Genomic DNA, 17162 nt, shown 5'->3' on the forward strand with positions numbered 1-17162 from the left:
CATATAGGTATACTTGTGCAAATTTGCATGAGAAGTCTCTTCTGGCATTAGGTTCCACTGGTGGAGGCCAGTTTAGTTCAGAAATATGCGCAGAACTGAGTAAGAGCAACACCAGCAGAAATAACACAGCAGAAATAACATTCAGTGAAGCAATGACTGTTCATATCTCATAAATTCAGACAATTTTGGGGTCTTATGAAATATATGACAGAATGAGGGTATGACAGTAGAGGAAGTGAAGGAGAAATCTCCCAGATCGTGGAGAAATCTCCTGGATCCTGGATATCTTACATCCTTTCATCACTACAGTGATAAATAAGAGATTATTGGAGCCTCCAAAAGACATGCAACCTGTGAAGCGATACCTGTTTCTTTCAAGGAATATGAAAGTTTGTATTCTCCTGGTATCATGGTTGTGTGTAACAGACAAGAGGAAAAAAAAAAAAAGAGGCCTCGTGATACAATATTTAGGGAAAAAATAAAGGAAAAAAAGAGCTGAAGAAGTCCAATTGAATTTGGATATATCATTTACTTATCTTCCAGCCTCTAGGCATACTTGCTTGTTTATTAGTCCCTTTTCTAAATAGGGTATTTTTCCATTATTCACAGTCACACTTTAATGGACAGTTACAACAGGGATATCAAGAGAAACTAAACTTTGTGACCAGCTTCCAGTCAACTGGCAGCCACAGCTGTGGTGATGACAAGGTCTGACTTAATGTTTGAGAATTCCATGAAAGTAAAAGCTGTGATCCTTCCACCAAAGGGTAACTAGTTTCATTTATATATTTTTTTTCCCTTTCTTGCTGTGCAATCAGAACTCTTCTGTGGTGTGGATGCTGGTTTTAAGAGTCTGAAAAATCTTTTGAAACTAATTTCACTTTGTCTTGGCTATTACCTCCTACTTCTGTGAAGCCTGTTATTTAAATCAGTGTAAATCAAGTAGTTCTGGAAATTGTAAAGAAATGGTGTATTCTATTAAATTCCTATCGCATTTCATCATCCTTTTTCATGAATACTTCCAACAAGAGATGATGGAGAGAGGTATCTTTAGAATACAGGAGCAGGGAGTACTTATCCCTTAATTTTTTCACCAAAATTAAGAATCTCATATTCCAGATCTTTGATAGTTCCCTGCATTGGTCTATCATTTCAAGTCTCAGTTGATTACTTTAGTCTGCACAGCTCCCTAGGTGAATCTTCAAATTTGGTTTGTGGTTATCAACTGTCGGGATTTTTCTCTTCACACGTGTTCAACCAGCCTGAGAATATACCTTTGCTCTTGAGGGCAACTTGTTATCAGCAGAGCCTTGCTCTTCAATCTTTCAAAAGTAGTGGTAATGGCTAAATGTTTTGAGGTCATGAAAGTGCCCATGAGGCAAAGGATCCATACTTTGACTCAAATGTAGGATTAATGAAAGCAGTGTTACTTTTACATTTAGCTTGAACTTGTCTCCAATATGCGAGAAAGTACGCTTCAGAATTTGGTGAGAGCCTCTGGCACCTACATGACATTATTTCAGTCCTCATCTCATCTCCAGAGATAACCAGTAGATAATTCAGATGGCGTGTGTAGATATGGTGTTGAAAGTCCTGCAACAGATTCTCTTCAGATGTGCAATGAGATATTCTTTTCTTACATACTGACTAATCTAATGGCATTCTCTGATGGAGTGATTGCATCAGTGAGCAAGGGAGGAACTACAGATGTCATCCACTTGGATGTCTGTAAGGCCTTTGATACAGTCCCCACATCATTCTGACCAGTAAATTGGAAAGTTATGGGTTTGATGTGTGGACTGTTAGATGGATAAGAAATTGACTGGATGACCATGTCCTAAGAGTTACTGTCAATGACTCAGTGTCCAAATGGAAACCAGTAGTGAGTGGTGCCCCTCAAGGGTCCATATTGCCATCAATACTTTTAATATCTTTGTTAATGACACAGACAGGGGAATTGTGTGCACCCACAGCACGTTTCTAGATGACACTAAGATCAGTGATTCAATTGAGCTGTTTGAGGGAAGGGGTACCACCCAGTGTGACCTTGACAGGCTTGAGGATTGGGCCCATGTTAACCTCATGAAGATCTACAAGGCCAAATGCAACAACCAGGTCTAGTGAACGCTGTCTCTGTTAATGCTGTACACATGTAATCTTCTTGTATAGGTTTCTGTTGTAACAAATTCTCAGTTGTAAGTAGCTCTTATATCAGTTTAAATAGTATAAGAGTCAATCCTTGGAACAAGCATCTTCATGTTACAAGCCAAAGATCCTCACAGATCTCATTTCAGATTCCTCTCTGACATGATTTTGGAATGCCATATGAACCTATCTTCTGTTTCTTTGCTAAATATAAATAAAACTTAAAAGATTTGGGCTGGAATTAATCTCCCTCAGCCTCATACATCTGAAAATCTTATCTTTTTCCATAGTAAAGGGATGAAGAAATGAAATAGCTTATTTTACGGTCTTGTATGAAAATACGTATGTCTAAATACATATCTTTAGATAGTCATATCTACAGAACAGTTCATCTCTTTTCCTTCTCATTGACTATTGAAGAAATTTAGACAACTTGCTTACTGTTATTTACATAAGCTGAGATGAATTTGATAATTGTCATATGTTATTTCTAAGACAACAGTTCATATAGGAACATGGTTTTTGGGAAAGATAAATATCCTTTCTAAGTTTATCAAAGTGGATCTCAAGGTAGAAGAACACATTAGGAGCTTGGTTGTGGTAAAGTCATTTTGGTAGTAGAAAAATGGTAGTTTTTTCTAATCAAGTTCTGCTTAAATAGTGCTTGAGCATTTCAGACACCTTTTCTTTGATAAAGGATTCTGAATTTGTCCGTGCCCAATGGATTCAACTCTTCAGTGAGTATTTGAGACATGTTCCTTATTCCCACCTCAGAATAATTGGATGCTTGCTGGTTAGTAACCAAGAAAGGAGTCTGTATGGGAAGAAGCAAACAATAGCTGTACTACTCTGACATGTGTTCTCCACATGGATTCTGAAACTCTGGCTCCTTCCCCACCCTCATTGAATCGTCTGTTTCCAGCTTGTATATCAACAAATGAATGAAGGACAATGCTGTGCATTGTACTCTCTCCAGTTTAGAGAAAGATGGGGCATGAGCCAGTGCTCTGTCAGTTCCAAGTTTTAGCAGGATTACTTGATCTCAGGTAAATAGAATTCATATACTACAAGGCTGTAGTCTCACAAGCAATTTGAGCCAGTTCGAGTATAGGTGACTTTTGAGAGGTCTGTTCTTCTTCATCTCTCCCTCTGTGAGCACCTGTGTTGGAGGAATTGCACCAGGAATGAGATCATGCTGATCAGTATAACAGGATTTAAAAAAAAAAAAATAATTTTGCAGCTGGATCAGTTCCTTGATCACTTTTGTAGCCTGGCAGCCTTAGCACAAGCTCAAAGGGAGGAAAGTCAGTACTTCTGTGTATAGTGGCAACTCTTGTTTACATAACGCTGTCATTCGACAACTGCTTTAAGCCAAATTGTAGAATCCATATGGATGAGATATCTGAAGCTGTTATTGAGAAGGTATAAACTTTTTTACTGATTTTATGAAGAATAACTTTCAAAGTGGTTTACTTTGGTGTATGGAATGGACTCATGATTTTTACTATCTGTCTGCAAGACTTATGTATAAAAATGCTTATTGGGTATGTAAATACAAAATTTATGGATGAGAAAAGAAACTCGTGTATGTGTCTTGCATATTTGCAATACAGATTTACAACTCAGTCCAGCTTCCACTAAAAGCAAGGACAGAAATTTACTTGTTCAAATTTGCTTTCTAAAACTCTCTTCTGTGTTAGGTGTTGATTGCACAAATCATCCACATAAACCAGCTTATGCCTAATAGTTGCAGAAATATTACTTTTTTCTTCCTTTGATATTTTATCAATAAACTACAGGTTTTACAGCATATAATAAATGTACTTTTTACATTAACATTTCAACATGGTGTCTAAGTATTTGGAAGTGAATATAAAATTGTCGTTATTTGGGTATTAAAACCTGGGCAACACTTTTGATTTGTCACCATATACTTGGGTAAAAGGTACAGAAGGATGCATGATATATCTCTTGTGTAGTGACTTGTTTTTCTTTGTTATTTTTTTTCTTGATTAAAAGACATGTGGTTTACCAGATGAATTAAATATTCTAATCTTCTGACTTTTTTTTCTCTTTAGGTTGCAGCAATCTATAAAGATTCAAGTATTGGAAATCTTATAAATATAGTTATTGTAAAATTAATCGTAATTCACAATGAACAGGTAAGGAAAATAAATATTTAAAAGATTTCTTTCTAATATAAGAAACAAAATGCATGAATTTTCATTGTAATTACAAAGTTTAAATTGCTTTAGTTTTAAATACAAAATATTTTCTTTAACTATAAATTTTTTTTTTAGAATAGGAGACTAAATATCAAATGTGAGGTTAACTTTAGGGTGTGTATTTAATACCTCTATTTCCCTGTCTCTCTATTAGCACCTTTAGTTGACCTATATTGACATAAATCAGGTAGTATATGAAAGCTTATGGCGTAACAACCTAAAGTGTGGTTATACACGTGAAAGTCTGACAGGGAAATGACATCTTCTATAGAGTGCTTTGATGGAGTGTTTTCAACCCTAGGAGTTGTAATATTTTAAGACTGTAAGAAGTATATGCTTATCTAATATATGGGGTTTATATTTATTTATCATAAATGTCACTTTTAAAAAAATATTTAGCACATGATAAATGCTCACATTGCATTATTTAAAATAATGGGTTCTCATGACTGATAACTTGTGGCTTAATTCAGATCTGATCCTAAGGGAACTCTTACATGACTTTCCATGCACAGTCATTATTTTACAGATTAGCAGCACAAATGACAACACGGTAAGTGCAAGTGCATGAATATTAAACCAGTTATTTGATATTTTTGACCATTTCTTGCTTAGGAAGGACCAGCTATCACTTTTAATGCAGCTACTACACTTCGTAATTTTTGCTTATGGCAGCAATCACAAAACACTTTGGATGACACTCACCCTTCTCATCATGATACTGCTGTTCTCATCACTAGGTACAGTATCTAAAATAGCCACAACTACTCAACTAGGTAAGACAAATGCTCCAGGTTTTTTTTTACATCAGCTTTTAACCATTCCCCTGACATTGTTCATAGATAGCTGAAGTGAATGAAGACTATCTTCTGCTTCCCAAACCACTGATTATCAATACATGAGCAATTATTCTGACTGTGTTGATAGATAAGCATCTGATGATCCTTTCGTTAAAGATGATAGAAATTACTTAGACCTGAAATTGTGACAAGGAAATGACGTCTTTAGCTATTGTACATTTATGTGATAGAGGCAGTGTTGTACTTAATGGAATCAGTGAAGGATGCAATGATGGTCAGCTCCTGATAGCCCAGGCGTAATCAGAACAATCAAAAGCTTAAAATGGAAAATATTTAAATATTAATATGTATTCTTCCTGTGCACCAATAACCTTAGTGAAGGTTCTGATGTTCATTCATTGAAATAGAATCTCTCTTTTGCTCTTCTTTTTCACTAATATTTCCCCCCAGTGTGCAAGTTGGTCACCCTCCAGCACATCACACTGTTTGATGTTAGTCCTGAATTTTACATTGTTAATTTGGCAGACGGTCCACAACATAAGGTGGTTTCAAGTATATTGCAATCTGCATGTTTTTCAGCAGCATATCATAATTGTCTACTGTCTGCATTGTAGAGAAATAGTATAGTATTTTAAGTTTTATTCTTTTCACACTAGATAGAAAACAGTACTGTGAGCTTAGTCTGGTGAATTTAAATTATTTCTTTCATTAGAATACAAATTGTTTGAATGGACTGTGAGATTAAAAATTGAGAATCAGATTTGCAATTACTTTAGTATAGCGACAGTGAATTACTTTAAAAATATTCTTTTACATACTGTAATAATTTTAAATAAATATTTTTCTTCAAGGGAAGATATCTGCAGAGCTAGAGAGAAGTGTGATACTCTTGGTGAGTTATTCTTTTTTAATCAGTATGGTTATATTACAAAATACATGAGAATTTCACTGTACAGAGAAAAATCAATTAGGAATAAATCAGAAAATAGAACCAAAATTCAAGTCACACAGACAAAAATAATTGTTTCTCGTTTCTTACTGCTGTTGTCTCCTGGCATGTAGTTTGGTGCCAGGGGGTTGTATAAATTTGCTGCATACTTGAGGAATGACTTTCAACCATAGTATTTGTTGCACTACATAGCACTACATGAAAATTCGTTCTGTTAAGCATTTATTTAAGGATTCAATTTTGCAGGTTTAGCAGAGCTAGGTACAATGTGTGATCCACTACGCAGCTGTTCTGTAAGTGAAGAAAATGGATTGAGTGCTGCTTTCACTATAGCACATGAGCTTGGACATGTGTAAGTACCTATTTCCCAGCAGGTAATTTTTTTTATTTCCTTTTAATACAACCAATTTCCAGTGATGGGCTCTACATTTCTAAGAGAGCGCAGTCTGACATGTCCTTTTAGAAGAGTCATTATTTTTACCTCTTCCAGTGAGCCAACTCTACCCGTCACCTAGAGGTAAAGAAGTTGTGAATTTTATAACCTGGTTGGTATCCTGAATTATAGGAAAGACTGGCCAAACAACTAGATTCTGTCCTTTTGTCGTATGAACTGGTTAAGACACTGGGACATGTCCTAGGCGTACAACATAGTCCTGCTAAGTTCAACTGCATTCTAGCCCTGCTAGGAATTTACCTTTAAGAAAAGACAATTGTTAATATAACACAGAAATATTCTTCCTCGTGTTTGATCCTTTCAGAATACAGTAGAGTAAGACAAAGAGAAATACTTTACACAGAAAAATAAGAGGAGATGACAGCATTTTATTTTATGAAGCATACCTCATCAGTGATGGCAGAAAGGTGCTATACTCTAGCTCCATGAGGCATGCTACTGTGTAGGTAACAATGAAGTGACAGAGCTCAGTAGCTAGCTTGTTGATTTTCATGTTCCTGCAAGTTCCTTTAGACACGTGTTATTTGTCATGGTATTTAAGCTGAGATGTAAAATAAGATGATGTGGTAGTTGCATGAATATTAATGTGTTCTGTAGTTTTGGTTACTGAATAGTAAGAGTTACGATGGGAATATTGGAGTAACATTTTGTGGACAGTCTAGCCATGACCTGTATATACAGTTGAGGAGAATATACAGTGGCATAATCCTAAAACACTGGAATTTTTCTGGTGAGCTAAAAAATTATGTAATTGTAAAATTCTTCCTGTACCCAAGAAGGTATTTGGATAAGGAGAGAATTATATAAGGCATTTTAAAGATACCTATTGCCATAATATCAGATAGATATATTGAGTTCCATTAAATTTTAAGGCATTTTCAAACTCGTTTGAATTGAAAACACATTTGCTGTTATAGCAAAGAGAGTTTCAGTTAATTATTGCTGAACTTGTTTTGGAGTTTGTCTGTTTTGCTTTTTAGATTTAATGTACCTCATGATGACAGTTTTAAATGTAAAGAAGCTGGAATTAAACATCAGTATCACGTAATGGCTCCAACTTTAAATTATCACACAAGTCCATGGACCTGGTCAAAATGCAGTCAAAAATATATCACTGAATTTCTCGAGTGAGTGTCAATATAATGCTGTGGTTTAGAGTGTTATTTTTCTTTTTTTTTTTTTTTTCAATTTCTTGTATTTCTGAGAAGCATTTTAAAGGTATTGCTTAAATACAGTTTTTACACTGCTCTTTTGTTTAACCTAAGAGGGTTTAACTTGTAGGGCCTTAGTCCTCCAGAAAAATACATGATTCATGACTTTGTTAAAGTTGCACTGAACATACAAAGCTAAAGGATTTTTTATTTTTTTAAATGTAGTGGCATAGTTTATTGAAAAAATCTTCAGTATGATTTTAATAGGTTAGAATAGGAACGGTTTATTTTCTGAAGTTTTTATGTAAAAATAAATGATAAGTATAATTTAGGCAGTACCATCTTCTTTTTCTTTCCTTTTTTTTTTCTAATGAGCAATGTCAGCCAGAAAAAAAACCAACTTCATTTTGTTTGGTGGATCTAAATGCAAAGTGCAAAAAAGGAAAACCAAGTAACCTGGTTTAATTATTCATGAATTTTAATTAAAGTCATTATATAGGCAAGTAGGCATGCAAACCCATAACTCCACTGAGATATACATGTGTAAGTGTTGGATGAGTAGTGAGAAGGTTTCCAATGAATTAAGAGTGATTTATTCACGTTTTATTCCTGTTTTACAACAGTACTGGCTATGGTGAATGCCTCCTAGACAAACCTAGTGAAAGAATATATGATCTTTCCTCTCAGCTGCCTGGGGCAATGTATGATGTCAACAAGCAGTGTGAACTTACGTTTGGTATTGGGTCACAAGTGTGCCCATATCTGGTGAGTGAAAACCAGACAAAGTTGTGCTCAATCTATACTAGAAAGTTACTGAAAATTACTGGTTTGGGAATAATTTTATCCTGAAATAAGTAAAAGTTCAGGTTATATTCTTCTGAATGGGGAAGCATTCAGTGCACAGCACTGCAATTTCATATGCAAGAAATATATAGAAATAAAAAGTAGGATGCATTCATTTTGATTTCCACATCTGTGATTGTGATAATTCCTTTAAAAGATCTAAAACTGCATAAATTAAGGTTTCCTGCAACACTTTCTGCAAATGTTTTCATATTATTGGTCATATCTTACATTAACAGGTCTTGCTTCTCTGCTTCTTTTAAAAATTTATAACTTAAAAGCTAATATATTATCTCAAACATTTGTTCTAAATGGTCCAAAATGACTCCCCGCTTTCTCAGAGAGTGAAAAAATATTTTTGAGCCTGATAGAGTGTACATTTTGTACACAAAACTGAGATATGGAAAAAAAACTTGACTAGGTTAATATTGAAACTTAAGTTGTATTGTGAAAACTTAATATGGCCATTTCAATATAAACATAAATAAAACATTATGACTTTATGCGTTACTGTCAGGATGTCAGTGTTAGATTTTGTGCTAAGTTGTAAAATACCTCTACCAATATTGTATGGCTTGTTGGAGCTGTTCGAAGGAGAGAATTTAAGATCAGATTCAGACTGAATTAAGTGGAGGTGAGGCAAATTGTTGTTTTGGAGGAGTCACACTTTATGGGAATATTATAGAAAAGGAAAGGAAAGGGTACTTCAAAGACTGAAGAAGGTGTTTCTGAAGACTGCTTTTTAAATCCTATAATCCATAAGGGTTATTTGTCTGTTAAGAGTCTTTTAATGATTTGAAAAGGAGGCTTTCTGCTTAATTTTATAGGCAGTATATTTAATTATTGTTGAACTCAGAGCCTTTTTGTGGGGAATTATGTGGAAACTGTGCTGCATAGTATTAACCATAAACTCTTGCATATTTTTAAATTAATTTTCCAACTGAAATAGAAAATGAAGTTATCTATTACTCTCATGGGATCACTTTCAAATATTCCACTTTGCTGTTTGGCCTTAATCAAGGTCTGTTTTAGTTTTGTGCCGTTTTATCCGTGGAAAATGGTAGTACTAATAGCAAACACTAAGCCCACACAGTATGAGAAAATATCACAACTACTGTCTAAAATGGTGTTAAAGGTACAAAGAAGTAATCCGTTTTTCTTTTCAGAAACAATGCAAACGCTTATGGTGCACAAGCACAGAAGGTGTTCACAAAGGTTGTCGTACTCAGCACATGCCTTTGGCCGATGGAACGGTTTGTGGTGTGGGAATGGTAAGCCTTGATTTGTTTCTCAGTGCTTGCAATTTTTGATGTAGATAAGAAAGATCAGTGCTTGCTGTGTGGCAATACTGTGCCTGTAGTACACTGATGGTGTGAAGAGTGTCTACCTGGCTTCACCTGCAATTCTGTAATGTTATGTTATAAAAAATATAATTGTCTGTTCAGAGTAATTATTAAAGTTTGCAGATGCCACATTGGTTAAAAATAGGTGAGAGAACTCGGGGAAATGGCCATCTTTCCTTCTGTTTGAAAAGTTCAGGTCATCCATAATAACTTATTTTTTTTCCTGATCAGTAGTGCTCCAAAGTAGAATTATCTGAAATATGACATCCCAAAACTGTTTTTCCCCCATTTTCTCTTTTTGAGGCTGTTTCACTGAACCAAAACAAATTAAGTATGAGTCACTTAGATACAGGTGTGCAACTTTTTGGAAAGAGGGAGTCTCTGGATTAGCACCTGGTTTCAGTAGTTATTTGCACGTTGTATCTGTTTCAGACAAAATACGGAAGCATGTGTCAGTACCTCTTCAACTAGTCCAGGAAGTGTCTTAACCACACATAACTTGTGTTCATTTTCTGTCTTGCCTATTGTAACATAATTCGGGATACTTGGATCTGTTCAGTGCTAAAAACCAGAGCTGTCTTCTCACTTATACCCTAATGTGTAGGATATCCTGACTGTCTGAAGTATGGATTGAATGCTTTGATAGATAAAAAAAAAAGAAGTGGAAGCTGTGTTTCCTATAACCTGCTCATTGTTTTATTTTGTAAAGAGTGTTTGGATGATGAGAGTGCTTCCTCATTTGGCAGTTTGTTTTCAAATGCAGATCTTGATCTGTATCCTTGGATGATATAACCTTTCTTGACCTGTCCATAAGGGTCACGAATATCTAATTAGTAGACAAGGCACTTTCAGAACCTTGATAGAAACAGAAATAGTGGGGGAGGCTAGTTGAATCCAGTTACCAGTGGAGACTTGAGCTTTTAGTTTTGGATTTGTATGTAGCTTGGGAAGTGAACAGAAATTAGGTGCTTGAGTGCTTTATTGGTCTAGTCTTTGGCTTTTTCATGTCTCACTTCACCACTGGCAAACAGAGCATTGTGAGAAGAAATATTTTTCAGATTTTTTTATATGTTCAGGTATGACGGTGATTATCTAAGAAGGGATGTTTTATTATGCTGAGCTGCTTTTAACAGTAGTGTGCTTTGGCAGCTTCAGGGGCTGTGCGAACAATGTTAAATTTTTTTTTTAAATAGTTTTATATGTTCAAAGGATTAAAAAATCTAATTTAATTTCTATGTATAATAAGCTGATACATTTCACTCCGTTATTTCTACATTTCCCCCAATAACTTTTAATCTCTACAGACTCTGTGTTTAACAAGACAATATTGGTGAGAAGTTTGAAACCAGTGTCTTAATGGATAACAATTTAGGCATAAACTGTCTCAAATGGTTTCTTTCTGTCTTGCAAGATTATAAAAAAATTACTTGCAGGTTGCAGTGGAAGCTTTGCTTGATTATAGTCTATGTATGCAGTTGGTGTTACAGTGTTTAACCCGTTTTTCAGTCAGTCACTGATCAGAAAGGAAGTTCATCTTTTATGTAAACTTCATGTGTAATCTTTAGTTAAATTGGCAGTCTACTGCCAAGTTAAATCTTTAGTCTACTTTGGCAGCATCAGAGGATTTCTTTTATATAAGAATACAAAAACCTGTTTTATGTAATTAGTGCTGTGAAACCATTTTTCTCTAGGAAGTGAAGAGCTAATTACAGTCATTACTTCTGAAAGATGTAAGAAAGAACAGCAATTAATTAATCTGACAAATTGTCATCTGTTTCTGTCTAAGGGACAGCTCTTTTCAAGTTCAGTCCACAAGCTGCTGTTGATGTTAATGGGTATAAGACATTAATATTTAACAGCAAGCTAAATCAATTTATCTTTGGCATTTGTGACATTATTGCAGTGATGAATACAGAAAAGGTCCATTAAAGGAATTTGTTATTTTAGTATCAGCTTTCTAAGCCTAACTGTCACAGGTTGTGTGTCTGATTAATGGATCTTGCTCTATGGACTACTCTAACAGTTCTTGTGTTTTCCTTCCCAAAATTTACAAGAAGATAGAAATATGATAATTTCAGAGACTCTTAAGCAGTTTTGGTATTTTGAATGTCTTTGCTCATATTTTAAAAAACCCAAGCAAAATTCTAAATCTCCGGGTACCAGTTTTCACAGTGTGGTTGATGACATTCAGAGAAAATACTTAATCCCATATCATGGTGGATCTAATTAAAGGGAGTAGGAAGCTAGAAGTGTTATGGAAAATAAATATCTACACTATTATATATAACCAAATTAGCTACAAGCCAACTGATATACAAACTCTCCTTACACATCCATCTCCAGCTTACACCTGGCTCAGAATCATGGCTTCTGTATAATGAAGTTGATGCAGTTTTTAGCAGTGTAATTTATATGATATTCATTCCAATAATGGTAACTCATCTGTTGGAGTTAGTGATACACATCTGAGCCTAAAAAAAAAAAATCTCCAAATAAAAATAGTTGTTGAAACCATCTGTTTTCTAGGAGTGGCATTCTCAGAACAAGTTGTTTTTGCTATGAAAATAACAGCAAAAATACCTAATAAAGTGTGGGAGTTTTATAATTATATTTTGAGATGCTTGAAAGGGTTGCACTCTGGTCCTTCCTGGATTCCTGAGGAATATAGAAATATGCCCATATTCCATTGATTCCTTGGACATTGGAATGGAGAGGTAGGAGGTAGCTATGTGATTCTGACCCAAACTTTTCCATGTCCTGGAAACTACATAATGGTAATTTGCTACTTAAACACTGAAAAAAGCAAATGTCATAGAAGTCTGGAAAAAAACTGTTTAACAGCAAGAAGGAATTCACATGATACAAGTAACAGTTTCATTGGAAAGCCTTTGTCTGTTTTAGAGAAATGTTTACCACTTCTATTCACTGTAGATATATAGTGTATATTGAGCTAGCATGTAAAAATATCTAGAATAGGTATCAAGTGAATTAAGATTTCATCACTTTAACATAGAAGATAGGGTTATAGGGACAATTGAGAATAGGGATGCAGAGCAACAAAGAATTGCTTGGAACAGTAAAAGAAGTACCAGCCTGATTCTGAAGTGTGTTTGCTGTTCTTCAGTTGTAGGTTACTGCTCATGTATTGATTTCTATTAAAAATCATTGCATAGCTTGACTACCTCATGAATGTAATGCATTAAGAGTTTTAATCTGAAAGAATAAATCATTTTATGTGTATATGTGTAAAGTAAGTATAAAAAATTCAGATGGATTTTATCAGAGTTGAGTGATAGGGGGATATGTTCACCATCTGGAAAGCAGCAGCAGATCTTTTGAACTGTAAGAACAGAGTAAAGTATGGACTCAAACCAAGAATTTTTTCTATAAACTGGGATTTCACAGAAATACTTTTCTGATGAGATATAATTACAGAAAAAGCAAAAGTTTCAAGGGAAAAAATAAAGTATGCAGATTTTTTGTAAGAATAAATTGAAAATGTTGAAAAAAATAACATTTTGTGGGGTTTGTTGATAATGTGTTTGAGTTATAAATTTAGACTCGTCTGAGAATCCGTGCTACAGAGAGAGAGAGACCTGAGATACCGTGGTTACAACTTCAGTTAGATATCTTTCCAAGCTCCATTTCTTCTGTCTTGTATACTCGTTTTATTAACTGCTCTGTTTTTGCTCCTTTTTTATGCTCTATGGTCCTACTCTCATCTTGGTTCTTAGAGCAGTGTGCTTTCTGGACTATGTGTATTATAGGACAGAGAGGAGGCATAGGTTTAGTGTACAGCAAAAGGTTTTGTTACATCCACTTGCAGTTAAGACTGAGGCCTGTAGCAGTACATTCATTCAAGGGAATGAATGGGAACACTGCACAGACATGGACACAGGCAGCACCAACAGGAGTTTGGCATTCGAGTGAGTGTTTATCTTCACTCCCTGCTCTTGGGATTTTCTGCTGAATCTGTGTAACTTCGAAGATTCATACTTCTTTCCCAGCTCTGCGTGATTGCAATCTTCTTTGAGACAGTTCATGCTCATAATTCAGCTACAGGCCAAATGCATCATAGTGAACTGATCTGCTGCAGCACTGTTTAGGGTTTTTCTGTTTCATGGCTACCAGCTATGCCTGTTTTCCTTTCCTGCATTTAGTCCACTATAACTTTCTCTTCCTGTGCTATTCACAGGCATTCTCAGGGTGCTGTTTGGATTGTATTTTATAAGGCAAAAAAAAGAGTCAGAACAAAAGAACTGGATATTTGGCAGGCAAAATACAGACCTTCATGGCCACTTCTGCAATGCTTTGTCCATTTCACTTTCTCTGCATACTTGTCTTTGGTGTTCAGTCATCTTATTTCCTTTTAGAAGCACCAGCAGCTACCAGTATCATCCATGGAAACATGTTTGTATCTGGAAATAAGCTCAAGAAAACCTATTCATCTCTTTTTCTGCAAGGCTATGTGGGGCTCCAGTGCATGGAATGATGTCCTCATACACTGAGCATCAGTGTGTCAGTCTTTGTCTTAAGGTCTTCAAAAACCATGTATATATCTGTGAGTAGCCTGGAAAATATAGGCAGTAAGAGTGAACTTGGAGTTCTTTTCCTGCTGTGAGTCATAAAAGGCTGTGTAGGAAGTGCTTGATTTCAGAGGAGCTCTAGTCCTGTTCTGCATGCATCTGTCACTCTCCTTGATTCAGTCAAAATCAAGCATAGTCTGGCAAGTAACGCTTTAATAATTTCTTTCAAAGTTGCTTTCCTGGAAATTTGGCAAATTCAGTAAGAGATAAGTTGGAAGCACTCAAAGTCAATTTATCAAATCATAGGGTAATCCATAGGTAAGATTCAAACTGTTTATTATAAGCTGGTTATTAAAAAATACAAACCAAATTTGTATCATTAACCCTCCTCTCATCTCTGAAGATATAATAATTAGATGCAGCTTTGAGTCAGAATTTCTGTCTTTTTGACAGAAAACCAACTGTTGATCTTGGCTAGAGCAGCATTGTCACTTACTGCAGTCAGTATGTTTGGAATTGTGATACCCACTTTACATGATGCATACGTTATATTTGCCATAAAAAATGCAGGAAAAAATTGTTTAGGAATTATATTTAAGTTTATGGAAGTTCTGTATATCCTAGTATTCTCAGTGAAGCAATGATTCAATCAAGCACAGAGGAACATCTGGAACATGTCTGGTGCCAGAGTTTTCTACTGTGACTTCATCATGTTGCTTCAGTAGGAATGCAGCGGAATAATAGCTGAGACAAGTTTGTTGAATAAGCTATTAAAATCCCAGATGTGAACATATGCTTTGCATTTTTATGGATCAAAATAATGCTGTTGTGGGTATAAAATTTCATTTTACAACTCTCTCTTTTCCTGAAAGTTCCCTTCAAGTTACTGTGAATGGAAGAAAAACCTAAATGCTAGGTCATTGTCACATATTAGAATGCAGTATTTGTTTTCTGAAGGAGTATTTAAAATCTTCAACCTATAGTCTAAAAAATTATTTCCTAAGATGCTAATGACAATTCTTGGAAAGGCAAGATTTTACTATTTCTTCATTTACCTTATGACTGCACTATCTTTTATGGTACTTGATGTTAAATACTAGAAGATTTGTATGTAAAGGTACCAGTACCCTAAGGGCATCTTGAAAAAAATAATAAAAGCTAACAGTAAGCACTCCTGTGAGACTTCATATGCACATATGTAGTTTTCTTGGTGTTAAGTTAAAGCATTAGTCTTAACATCAAGCAAGTGATGATCTGGCCAATTGACTGGATCATTTAAATGGTTATATGAAAAGATAGATCTAGATTTTTTCTGTGATTGCTTTGGGCATTACAATCACCTGGAATGGTCATATTCTTAGAGGAAGGCATCCAGGACTTAAAAGATATGGCCTATGTGCAAGAGTTGGTGTGATGAAGAGTTATACAAGCAGGCAGTTTTGTCATCAGGTTGAATTAGGAACTCAGGCAGAACCCTGAAAAGAGAATCAGATTCTGGAACAAATTCCTGTTTTGAGAGCAAAATGATCAGTAGCAAAGAACATAAGTATCAATATAATAAAAGCATATACTAATTAGGAAATAAAAAATAAATTTGTAAAATGCTATAGTTGTAAAAAAAGGGGTGTAATCCTTGAATTATTTTATCTTTTGTGTATCAGAGATTCTGAAATTGTTTTATGTGCCAGAGATTTTAGTTACCCAAATTCTTTCTAGATTTTAAGGTAATACAAGACTGTTTGGTGCTGTAGAGAGGCAAAGCCTAAGCTTCAGAAATAAGAAACAGTTGAGTAGACATAATCTTCTCTTGATGATTCCAGTGACTGATCCGTGTATATACTGCAGGGAAAGATGGAATAAGCCACTCCCTGTCAATATGAGTAGGAGAATCCCTCCTGACTACGAACCTAATTGATGATCAGTCTAATCCTGAGTCTGCAAACAGGCATCTAAAATAAAGAATTCTCTCTACTATATATGAGCACTGACCCCATGTATTCAACCCTGCCCAGTGTCTTGTCTCCAGATACAGGCAGTCTTTGATGCCTTGGGTGGTGTTTGGAGTCAAGGACAGAGTTGACACATTATTCAAATAGAAGTCAGCAGGATACATTGTGCTGATATTATAGTATCTTGTAAATATTAGTATGTAAACTATTCCACTATGTTGTGATCAAATATACCACTTGGGATTTTCTAAAGCATACAAGTGAAGTAGAATTCCAACTGCCATAAGTCATCAGTAGGATTGGTGCTGGTAATTCCTGTGGGTTCTTTGGAAAAAGTCACACATGCACCAATCATAAGATTCTCATTTAGACTTTTTAGTCATGTACTGTCCATTCAGATACTGGACAGTAAATATTTAGAAGCAAGAGATAGATCACTTTATGCTTCTGGGAAAAAAACCTGTCTATAAATAATAACCATTTACAGTTACAGTGTGTTGAGGTCTCATAAGTGGCACGACTACAAAAAAAGAGTTTTGCAATCTTTGTCTTCTTAATAATGTAAATCCCAGCAGATGAAATAAAAATTACTCCTTTATGTAAATTTCTAGTTGGAAATAGGTAGTTCTTCACCAGGAAAAAAATCTGAAGTAACAGAATAGACATTGTAAAGTAGTATCTTGCTCTAAGAATTATTATTTCTCTAACTATTAATTCCATTTTAATTGTAATAACAATTTGTTATAATTAGTAGTAAATAAAAAAGGTTTTTTAAAA

The 17162-nt window shown here is 35.0% G+C and overlaps 1 protein-coding gene across 2 annotated transcripts in view; it reads left to right on the forward strand.

Annotated features, from left to right (window-relative positions):
• ADAMTS20 (ADAM metallopeptidase with thrombospondin type 1 motif 20) overlaps positions 1 to 17162 on the forward strand; it is a 95298-nt gene that overhangs the window by 24975 nt on the left and 53161 nt on the right. Inside the window, exons 5-11 of one of the 2 annotated variants that reach the window (XM_051795360.1) lie at positions 4224 to 4307; positions 4986 to 5110; positions 6022 to 6062; positions 6366 to 6471; positions 7554 to 7700; positions 8348 to 8489; positions 9734 to 9838. In XM_051795360.1, coding sequence (XP_051651320.1) covers positions 4224 to 4307; positions 4986 to 5110; positions 6022 to 6062; positions 6366 to 6471; positions 7554 to 7700; positions 8348 to 8489; positions 9734 to 9838 — 750 coding nt within the window. The remainder of the gene's footprint in view (positions 1 to 4223; positions 4308 to 4985; positions 5111 to 6021; positions 6063 to 6365; positions 6472 to 7553; positions 7701 to 8347; positions 8490 to 9733; positions 9839 to 17162) is intronic. The other variant, XM_051795361.1, reaches the window with a different exon arrangement.

The sequence above is a fragment of the Manacus candei genome, unplaced genomic scaffold (assembly GCF_025592945.1).
Source record: "Manacus candei isolate 608988 ecotype Guabito, Panama unplaced genomic scaffold, ASM2559294v1 h1tg000043l, whole genome shotgun sequence".
Lineage (NCBI taxonomy): Eukaryota > Metazoa > Chordata > Aves > Passeriformes > Pipridae > Manacus > Manacus candei.